This window comes from Phoenix dactylifera, chromosome 8 (assembly GCF_009389715.1).
Source record: "Phoenix dactylifera cultivar Barhee BC4 chromosome 8, palm_55x_up_171113_PBpolish2nd_filt_p, whole genome shotgun sequence".
Lineage (NCBI taxonomy): Eukaryota > Viridiplantae > Streptophyta > Magnoliopsida > Arecales > Arecaceae > Phoenix > Phoenix dactylifera.
The window spans coordinates 19573460-19585081 of NC_052399.1; the positions used below are offsets into that span (position 1 = coordinate 19573460).

The 11622-nt window shown below is 42.5% G+C and overlaps 1 protein-coding gene across 1 annotated transcript; it reads right to left on the minus strand.

The window, feature by feature from the left end:
- Positions 1–2648: 2648 nt before the first annotated feature.
- LOC103703021 (cytochrome P450 710A11-like) lies at positions 2649–5587 on the minus strand. Its single transcript, XM_008785714.4, has one exon. It carries the CDS (start codon positions 4639–4641, stop codon positions 3118–3120), a length of 1524 nt encoding a protein of 507 aa, XP_008783936.2. The 5' UTR covers positions 4642–5587; the 3' UTR covers positions 2649–3117.
- Positions 5588–11622: the final 6035 nt, after the last annotated feature.

Sequence of the window (11622 nt, forward strand, 5' to 3'; positions counted from 1 at the left end):
AGTCACTCCCACAAACATTAACATACAAAGAGGCCATCAACAACTAAAAGTAGAATTCATGGAATCCTACTATCAAAATCTGTTCATAAAACCAAAACAACAGATATATTTGATTTCAGAAACGTAAAGAACGGGGGGAAGAACCAAAAACTTAAATAGCTATAAGGATGGTAAGAAGGTGGACGCTGCTGCGGAAGTGATTGCGACGGCCAGTCGGAAGCAGCGGCCGGCGAATACGGCGGCAGCGGCCGCCGGCGGCCAAAGTGGCGGCACGTAAGGGTTCAAGAGTGATCGAGAAGGGTGTTCTGGACGTGAGAAGGGTGAAAACGTTGACCTGTGCTTTTGTTTGTGTGCGCGTGAGTACGGAGCGAAAAGTATAGCTGTCATTTCTACGCTTACTCAAGAATGAAGTAAAAGATTACTCACAATATGTATGGGGTCAAAGGTGGACTTATTACCATATCATCATCGTTATCATTTAAAGGATGTATATCAATAAATTATAATTAAATTTTTTATCCATAGGAAAAACATGACAACAAATTGATTGCAATTCAAAAGATCTTAATGTGTTTTGAGACTGTTGTAGGGCAAGACTTAAAACAGGGATTCAAGAGAATATCTCAAGGACCCCTAAGAAGAATAACATCTTAAAACAGCAGTGTTATCATTGAAAAACCTGAACACATAGAACTAATTTAGTAATCTAATTCACAATATATTGCAACTGCAATTTCTTTCTTGATGTCACATATGTGGTTGTGAAGGAAATCCAACATCCAACCAAACAAAGAGTAGTTGAATTCTAATCCACATTCTTATCTCACCAACTATCGTATATTGCAACTGCAGTATCCGACAGACCTAAATTAATAATAGATTGTAATCCCATTAGCACAGTTAACCTATTTGTTTCACCAAAAATATCCAATATTTATTCTTAAAAAATTAGTTTACATTATGTATTATTAAATTATAGGCTCGTGCGATATGATCATAATTCAAAAGCCACCTATGGGAATTTTTTGAGCCTAAGTGCTTGAGCCAAGCAATGAATTGTTAACTCTAGACTGTTCGGGCGAGCCAACTAATGAATTGAAGCTCTTCGTAGTCATCCATACTATTAAAAGTTCTAGTACGCGCTCAAATAAATTATATATGATAATTTGATGGAATTAACTTTGGACCAGATAAAATTTGAAAAAAGAAAAATACTCACTCAATTTCCAGATATATGCAGACTATCTCATCTTCTCAAAATTTCAATGGATTTTTCTCTCTCTTATCTCCGATCATCCTCGATTTCTTCATAAATTTATATTTTAGAAACAAAAATATGGAAGATATAAGTTACAGGCGCTCTTCCTGAACTTTCACGCGACGTGACAAGACCTGGTAGCTTCATAACCCTAATGCCTGCATCCTATGATTGCAAGGTCCAACTCCCACACAAAAGCCGATATTTTTGGGCTGCTCCATATATACAACTCTAACGCAGATTTTCAGAAGGTTTCTAAGTCAACCTTATTTGGACTTTTATTTTATGGAATAGATCAAAATTTGGGAATTGGGATGCTCAACCCAAACTAGCTCATCGAGAGCCCTAGTAATCGCAAACAAACAGTATCATTCATCAGCAACTTCTATTCAAACGATGAACATATCAACATGAATAGTTTTGAAAACAATGATGTAGGTATAACTGCTCTCATTCCTTTCTCTCGCATTCAAATTTCAAAAAAAATTTCTAATACGCCGAATTGCTTTTTCTCTATCTTGATTAATTTCTCTCTCTAAAATATTTATTTTTCTTAAACTTCTAATTTCCTCTTTAACAACCTTACACACCTCCCAACTCTATTTTCATATTAACTTATCAATTTTATTTCATAGATTTGGCAATATATTGTATTTCTTATCTAATCTAAATTTTTACTAATAAGCACACAGTTTGCACTTGTATGCATGCTAGCTTTAAAAAAAAAAATTATTGTATAATCATTAAAAATATGAAAATTTTGAAAATTAAGTTTGACATAATGTTGGCAACCAATTCAACTCTGATGGTGTATCATGCTTCATAATCTTTCTTTATCTCTTGTCTTCATTATTTTTGTTAAATTATACCAATTCTTATTTACTAAACCTGGGGAGCATGTGCATACATGCAGGGTGTTTTAAAAGAACATTGCCACAGGTAACTGAGCGTTCAATGCAGGTAAAGGCACATTTTTATCTTTTTGTCTTGTTTGATAATTGGATAGCATACAACTGTTTATACACCCATCAATATTAACTGCCAAAAGAAAACGATATCATGTATAAATACAAAAGAAAAAAAAATGATCCGGTACCTGTTTGGATGTTTCAATAAGATTAGACTGAAAATTCTGTAGAAATTGAATCTGCTGATCAATCTATCTTATATTTTCTAAAAATTTGTTCAAACTTAGTCTATATCCTAGCTTTTGGACTTGTGGTAAGAAAGAAATCATAGAAATTGAATTGGATAGTCTTTGATTGATACAAGGGTGTGTTTCGATGGATGGTCCAATTTATAAATTTTTATAGAATTTTTAGCTTAATAGTACAGAAATATCTAAATAGACCGTAAGTATTTATCGTTATGGAAATTGGTCCTTATTTAGGTAGAAGCATAAGCAACTCTATTTTAAAGATTTCTGATAGTAGAATATATTATTAGCTTTACAGTTCTTATCTTGGGGTCCAACTAGCCTTCCTTCTTAATGTGAACCAGCACGCACTCAGAATTTTCAAAAAGAAAAGAATCCACTAAAAGTCACAGAGAAATAAACATGGAATCAACAGTTGGTCAAGACAAAGGAAACCACAACGAAAGGACACCTCCCACTTCAGCAATCCTCCATTTGTTTGTTATCTGGATCAAACTGACTCCCTATGTACTTCTGGCAGACAGCGGAGCAACGGTACCGCTGCACGGCCGTCCTTCATTACCAGCAAACATCGGACCACCGAAGGTCTCAAAGAAATAAATAAAATGGACCATCAAAACAACCCACCATTACACACACTGTGAGAAGAGAGCGACGGAGAACGAGACGAAGGAAATCCAATCTGGCCTGCAAGAAGAACGGCTCACATCAGGAGGGAGGGAAAGCGGGTGCAACGTTGGGAAAGGTACACCTGGCATTCATCCTTGGGGACTATGGTAGGAACGTAGGCGATGTCATCGCAGCCGTCCGTCCGGTGGCGCTTGAAGTCGATCAGCGAGACGAACATGGCGATGAAGAGGACGAGGTGGTTGATGGCGTAGCGCTGGCCCACGCATTGGTGGGGGCCGGCACCGAAGGCCAAAAAGTTGCGCTTGTAGACCCGGTCCTCCTGCCGCTCCTCCGAGAACCGATCCGGGTCGAACCGGTCAGGCTCGGTGAACCCCTGGAACGACGACTCGTATGCCGACGGAAACACGATCGCGCCCTTGGGGATCGTATACCATTCGGTCAGCGGGAATGGCTCTCCGGCGATGTGCGGCACCATCGTCGCCGGCGGCCGGAACCGCACCACCTCCCGCGCCACCGCCTCTGTGTACCGCATCTCGCGGAGCTGCTCGGCGCCGATGGGCTTCCCGGACTCCGGCGACCACAGCGCCGCCACCTCCGCCCGGACCTTCTCGAGCACCTCCGGGTGGGACTCCAGCAGCGCCACCGCCCACAGCAGCGACGAGGTCGATGCGTCCTGAGCGGCGAAGAGGAAGTCGAACAGGTGGCCGCCGATCTCGAGGTCGCCGGTCTCCGGCGGCGGGGGCGCGCCGGAGTCCGCTGCCTCGGCGATCTCACGGAGGCTGTCGTGCATCCAGAAGTCGACGAGGCAGGAGGGCTCCTCGCCGGCGCGCATCCGATCTTTGCTCTGGGAGACGCAGCCGGAGAGGGTCTGGATGAGGCGGGTGACGGCGAGGCGCGCGCGGCGGAAGGCGAAGCCGGGGAAGTCGAAGGGGATGGCCATGAGGCCGACATTGAAGAGATTGTAGTCCCGGTTGAACTGGTCGCGGGCGGCGGGGGTGAGGTAGGGGCCCGCGAAGACGGTCTGGGAGGTCTCGAGGTTGAGATCGCGGCAGAGGAGGCGGAGGCGGAGGGGCTTGGAGGGAGAGGAGAGTTCGAGCCAGCGGCGGAGGTGGGAAAGGATGACGCGCTGCTGGATGGCGAGGTATATGGAGAGGGCGCGGGGGGTGAAGTTGGGGGCGATGCGGCGGCGGAGGTCCTTGTGCCGCTGCTCGAACATGTAGATGAGGTTGTGCTCGCCGAAGAGCTTCTTGCCGAAGGGGTGGCCGATCAGGTGGAAGGCGTCGGGCCGGACGTTGGAGAACACCTTGTGGGAGAGCTCTGTGGAGCGGATGAAGAGGATGAAGCGGCCGACGAGGTAGTCGGCCGAGAAGCCGAGGCCGGAGGACTTGGCGAGGGCGGCCTGCCGCTCCCAGAAGCGGGTGGGGTGGCGGATCATGGGGACGGCGCTGCCGATGAAGGGGACGATGAGGTGGGGGCCGGGGAGGGGCCCTTTTTTCCGGAGGTAAGAGAGCTGCTCCAAGAGAACCAAGAGGATGACGCAGCAGAGGAGGTAGGGGCCCGAGGCCGCCAGGGCTCGCCGGATAGTGTCCCCGTCCATCGCCTCCTTCTCTCCTCCGATCTCTCTCTTTGTCCGACTTCTTAAATTGAACTACACTGGTATGGAAGGTTTGGGCTTGTCGTGTCCTTCTAGGCTCACTGCTGACGCCCACCGCTCCTCTCGTACGGGGAAAGGGCGAAAGGAGGGAGGAGACGTGGTTGGGTGCTCTGCGTGGAATGGCTTTTTGGTATCTCACGCGCGCTTTTCCAGCGCCCGGATTTTAAACATGCAAAAGGTGAGACTGGCTAGGGAAATCAAATCAAATCAAATTAGCGGAATTCAGTTTGAACATGTAACTTTTGTCCTCGTCAAACTTTAATAAAATTTGTGCCGGGTGGCTTTCAGCCTCCCTTCACAGTTCCCATCTAAAGAAAAGAAAAAGGGAATGAAAGAATGAGACGGCTACGCACAAAGAACGCCCACGGTCAGATTCTGGAATCGTTGAACCGTCTGTCCTCGCAGCGAGAGCTTAACCTCTCCTAGTCGAATTTCTCAATCTCCGACGGCGTCGCTATGCGGGAGTTGAGTTCAACCGTGAGTGGTGGATTTTCCGGAGCCAAGAGGGTTGAATTCCGGTCAATGTTCAAAGGACAGCAGCGCAGCAGCTTTTGGATCGTTGCGTCAGACGAAAACACAAGCTCGAGAAAAGAAATTTCAGGTGGGGTGGGTGGGCGCAACCACTGATACACGGACGCAGAGAGAGCGAATGGAGAGGCAGGAAACGAGAGGATCAGATAAAGGGCAGTGAAGAAGGGAGGAGGGGATCGAGAGAGAGAGGGCCAGGGGGTCGGTGGGGCAGCTGTGGGGAGAGGGCGTAAAACCCGACGGTGGCCGGGAGAGCGGACGAAGAAACGGACAAGTCACAAGGGCGAGCGCGTTTCAAGTTCCGGCTCCCTTCCTCGTCTGCTACGCCAAACCTAGCCCGCTGGGCTGTTCATGTGCCCGTGGGCCTGGCCAGCTGGCTTGGGCTTCGACCCTCCTGGCGGCACCGGCACGTGGGAAGCGGGCCTCCAGAAAAGAACTGGTTGTTGGCTTCACACAGCAAACAAAACGAAGTGGTGGCTGTAAGCCTGTAACGATGACAAGTGGTCGATTCTCGTGTTGTACGGAGCATCCGAGCGTGCACGGCATCGTGGCACGTGGAGGAAGTGCGGATCCATCCGTAAATAAATTGCTTGTAATGGGGAAGCGAATGGTGTACTGTCATACCCGCTTGGTTGGCGTAGCAGCTTCAACCTTTGACTGAAGCCTTTGCACGCTGAACTTAAATTAATGTCTACTGTTGGTGCAGTGGGTAGGCACCTCATCTCTCAGGAATCCAACCGTTGATAGGAACTCCGCGACAAATGAGACTTTTCAACTCAATTGGACATACGTCGGTATCCATATCTATCCTGCAATTGAAAACCTCATATCTATAATCGTCTATAGCCATTTTAGGGCAGACAGATCAGGTACACTTAGACGTAGTAGGTTACACCACGTCATGTCGAGTGGAACAATCTTCGCAAAAGTCTTACAATCAAGAAGAAGAACAGTATCTCCAAAAGAGAAAAATATGGCATAAAAAAAAAACAAGAAAAATGCAAAAAGGTTCGAGGAACCCTAACTTATAAGAGCTGATTTTAATGGAGATTATAATTTATATAAGAAAGAAAATTTAGCGAAATATATTGATTTGAGATATGCTAGAAGGGATACCTGAAGTGTGTGGATCTAGTGAACCCATGCAAAACTACAAGATAAGGAGATCGCAGAGGAGAAACTTTAACTAGTTAAAGGAACCCTAAAATACAAGTAAATGCTCAACCTCTTCCAAAAGGGAAGAAAAAGAAACCGTGATAGAATATGAAGTGTTTTGCATGACCCCTTATATACATTGCAACAAATCTAGTGACATTCACATTTAATCTAGTGAATATGTTAGTGAATCAGCAATAATAAACAAGATAAGAAGAGCTTAATGAGCATCAAGAGCTGATATATGGCAAGTGATGGTTCACCCACAAAACCTACCCCCCCGCTGCCTAATCATGGAGCATCAAAAGGAAGATTCATCTATACTTGAGTGTCAGCAAGGGATTCTAGGCATTGACATGAGAGTATCAAGGATGGTGACAATGCCGGCGAGGCATGAGGGCTCGACGAACGGATGAACGGGGGAGAGGGGAATGGATGAATGGATGAGTGACTTGGGTTATGAGGCAAGCTGGTGGGAAAGGAAAAGTGAAGGGCACTTTAAAAATTAAGGTTTTATTATATTGGATCGAGTTCAGGGCGCGCCTTACTTTTATAAAAATCCGTTACAGATTTTAGCATCAAAACCACATCTTTGTCACCTACTTTAAAAAGATTGGGTAAAACCTGTCCCATTAGAATTAGATTGGATTGAGCACTCGGTGGGTCAGCTTAACTTACCATCTCTATCCATGATCAAAAACTGTTAATATAATCAGTAGACACACATTTTTGAGAACTCTTTTTTCATAAGACTTTGGATGCAAATGTATTGCTCTAAAAAAAAAAACAACGGAACTGCTGGTAAGACATGACAACTATTTCTCAATTTTGTATCATCAGCAAGCACTTACCAACACTATGAACAAAAAGTTTTGACTCTTATCATTTTCATTGGTATAAATCACCAATTCACACCAAGATATCAGCCAATATAACACCGCACCGGAGAATTTTTAATCTTTCTTTTGTTGCCTTAAATATTTTCTAATAAATAAAGAATAAGTATCTACCATATTAGTTAATTCCAGTTTTATTATTTTGGATAAGATATAAATATCAAAATTCAACCTTCTATCTTGAACAACACAAATTGAGAGTTCAAATTATTTTGTTGTTGGTAATCTTGAGAAAATTAGCAGCTCATGATTTTAAAACATCTGAAGATAGGACTATCTTAGAAACAACACAGTTCATCAAACAATTGGCAATTTTGATATGATTTGTATTTTTTTTTTTTACGAGAATGTATATTATTTTTGATATGAAAATACTATTACCCCTCGCAGGCATGCTTGCCCCTATCTTACTGGCACGATATTATAGTAGAAATTAGCAGTTTTTGATTATTTTTTTTTGGCACTAAACAAATATATTGATAAACCATCAAAGATCTATTTTAGCCGGCGCTTCTTGCGATGCTTACAACTAATCTCTCCAAGGAGCCGGATGATGCAAAATTAATTAATGCTTGTGAAAGTCTAATATAATTTTGTTACCTCTTTCTTTGATGTTACTTGTGGCTATCAATATCTTGGCATTAAAGTCATATAGTTAAGCTTTGGTAGACATCCCAAGAATGACCACTCTCCTTGCTTATCTTGGTCTATTTACTTCTCATACTTTAAAAATAAGTTTTAGTTATTCAAGTTTGTCAAACAAGACAGGGAGACAGAGATGTAATATTGTAATATTTCAATATCCGCAAAATTCATATGTACTGGCACCCAATTGTTTTTTTTTTAAGTTGCAACAGTAATAAGTATTGAAGCTAGAGGCTAAGCTAAGCTATTATCTAAACTTCCTTGGGTCTTTGTCATTTTCATAATCTTAAAATTCATGCGTTTTAGAACCTAGCCAATGTCTCTAAGTTGTCGTCCCATCGTCATGATTGCAAAGTTCCAAGTCGTCAGACAAACGAAAAATTAGGGTTTCTTTTGACAATATTTTATTATCTTGTTGTTATATAAATATATAATAGAACAATGGTATGACAAAAGAAAACTATTGATTCATAATGTGACGTGCTACCAAATTAATCAACAAAATTAGAGCTGCTCCAATCCCAAGCGGCCTATCCGGCTTAAATCGTTTTGAATAGATCTGAACCTTACTTTTAAGCTCGAAGAACTAGACTGGGTCCGAAATTCGTGCCTGTCCATTAAATAGGTCAGGCTTGAATATACATCAATCCGATTCAAACCTAATTTTACATAATATATAATATATACTATAATATAAATTATAAAATTATTTTTTTTGTTTTTGTTTATTTATTTTTGTTTAAGTTCTAATATTTTTATCCACACCAAAGATTCAAATCCACCCAAAAAAAAAAACATAAGCACTATAATTGGTCCGTGATTAATCAAATGAATTCGTATTGCAGTATCTTCTAGTTTATATAAGTTATGGGACATGTCCGCTTTAATATTATTTATAATAATTTATAACTTTGTCCAAAAATATTATATAAATTTTTTAATTTATTTAAATATTTAACAAGCTAATAGCTAACGTAAACTAAACACACGCCCACACGGTTTTTACAGTAACGATTCCCCCATCCCCTCCCCCTCCCTGGCCTTCTCTTCCCACCTCCCTCTCCTCTTCCTCTTCCTCTTCCTCCTCGTCACCCATCCTAATCCCCCGTCGACCCCCTCCTACTACACCTCTGACCCCGAGTCCCAATCCCCGGTTGACCCCCTCTCCTCCTCCTCCCGTCCTCGCCCAACCTCTACCTCCTCCTCCTCCTTTCCCAATCCCACCACGCCCCACTCCGATCCCTCCCATCCCAATCACCTGCCGATCCCCTCCTCCTCCGACCCGCTCCCGTCCTCCCCCCACCTCCCTACCCTCCTCCTCCTCCTCCTCCACCGATCCCACCATGGCCCCCTCCCTCCTCCTCCCCCAGTTCATGCTCGTAGTTCCCGCCGGTGGCAGCGAGGCCGACCGCGTCGTCCGCGTCTCCTTTTCCACCGGCTGAGGCGAAGCTTGATAAGCAGCAGATTTGGGTCTGAAAAATAGGGCCGAATGCTAGGCCGGACCGGGGTCGAATCTCAATAAATAGCATGCTACTTTGGGTTGAGCTCAGTTCGAACCTGGCCCGACACGTTCATTGAGCAGGTCTAAATGCAGAATGAGCTAGCTGTCCAACAATAGCCCAGGTTACCAACGTGCAAGCACCACACGAGAAGAACAAATAGGAAGTCTAGAGGACTTCTAATATTTTTGTAAGGTATCATCCAATTGATGAATGCAACCACAGCCGGTATACAGATTTCTGTGGGAAGATTGATCCGACCAAAAAAATTAGTTGAGATTATGTGTATTTTTTAACGAATATTTATCTGTCAATGTACTATCCAGTTTGGATGTTGTTCAGTTGGTGTAATCAAACAAAACTCAATGACTGCTAGTCTCTTTGACTACGAGAGACTAACCGATGTTTAAAGCTTTATTTGAAAATGGACATTTCAACTACTCTTTTATTTTAAAGGCCTTTCTCCTGCAAGAAAAGTCGATAAGATGTGGACTCCTCTGAGACATCCGATTAAAAAAAAAAGCCGATATGATGTGATGTAGAAACCTATGTCATTTACTTTTGTGAATCATCTCAGACATAAGACCTGGACTTTCCACTGATAACTTCCGGCAGATGCACTTGGAACCGTTATGCGCAAGCTCCAGAAGAGGAATTACCCGAGACAAGGATGCCGACATTTGAAAACCAGCAAGCTGCATACGGAATCAAAGTCTAACATTTTGCAAATTTATGAGCTGTTTCGTTTCACTCATATAGCTATCTGATTTAGCTCATCCATTGATTAAAAGAAAATACCTATTCAATACATTCAACCTCTTTTCGTTATTTATTTTTTTAAAAAAGGTAAAAATTTATGTTCTAATGAATCACACACATAAATATTGTTATTGATATTTCATAATTAATAGATTAAACAGCAGTTGGACGGCCATCTGAATTTTTTTTAATTCGATCCATATCGAAATCCAATGGAGGCAGTACTTACAATTTCGGCTCGAGTTCCAATTTCAGCTTGATAGCTATATATTTCCTTTCTTAACTGGATTTTTTAACTTCACATATAGCTCATCAGCTTGTGACTTCGCATTCTTAGTTTCGAGATTGAAAATCGACAGAACTGCCTTTTCTTAATCAGGAAGGTTGTCCACCTACAAAAAAACAAAATAGTAGGCAAGGCTAGCCTAACTCAGCGGCTGACTTTGATTATACTGTAGCAGACTTTCATCATCTTTTTCTTTATAACTCTTTCAAAATGGTGATCCATAAAGAAAAACTTATACCAAGATCACCTAAAACAAAATGGTACCCAAAAAACATTACTAAACAACTTAGAACAATTGATGTGACTGCTAATAAAATGAATATCTCCCCTAGAAGAAAGTAGGCCCTTACAAAAATAATTTAGTCCCACCTACCAGAACTTGAAGAGTTTCCCACGGACCAGCCCAAAACGTAGAGTGGAAAAACACAAAAAAAAAAAAACTGAGATAACCATCAGACATCAATACATTTGTGATGCCTCTATTTACAAAATGAGCACGTATGAGATGCTCATTTGCAAAGCTATTCAAACCGGCGCCAGCAGAGTTGCCATCACTCATCCACCGACTGCTTATTTATGATCAATGCACGACCATGGGCAACCAAAGCGATCAATTACTTCAAAGCGGGAGTCTGAAAAATAAAACCAATTCGATGATTTCCAGAGTTTAATGTTCCCCCATCCTTTGGAATCTAAACTATTCACAACGAAGAGAGACGCGTCGGTCATGACGTGTCAAGTATATGATTCTACTTGGCCCATGAGAAGGTCACAATAGACATGCATGTGTCCAACATAATGTCAACCGACTCAGAAACAATTCAGCATCAATCACAACTACAAGTCTACAATTTTTGTCAAAAATCTCGACATCTTTTTTTCTGTCAAAACAACTAAAACCATGCCAAAGAGCGCCCAGTTGCTTCTTTGGTTGATGTACTGATTGTCAAAACAACTGAACCATGCAAAGAGAGCTCTCAGCTGCTTCATAGGTTGATGTACTAGCATGGCAGTTGGAACCCGAAACACAGCAATTTACATTGCCCAATTATTTGGCAAAAACGAGTCTAGCCAAACATATCTTGAAATAAAAGACTGTTCTTGAAAGGAAAAAGGTTCAACATGGGAAACAAAAAACATGGCCCAAATCTGAGTG

Excerpts from the sequence above, each read along its gene's own strand:
- LOC103703021 (XM_008785714.4), bottom strand. The coding sequence starts at position 4,641 with ATGGACGGGGACACTATCCGGCGAGCCCTGGCGGCCTCGGGCCCCTAC.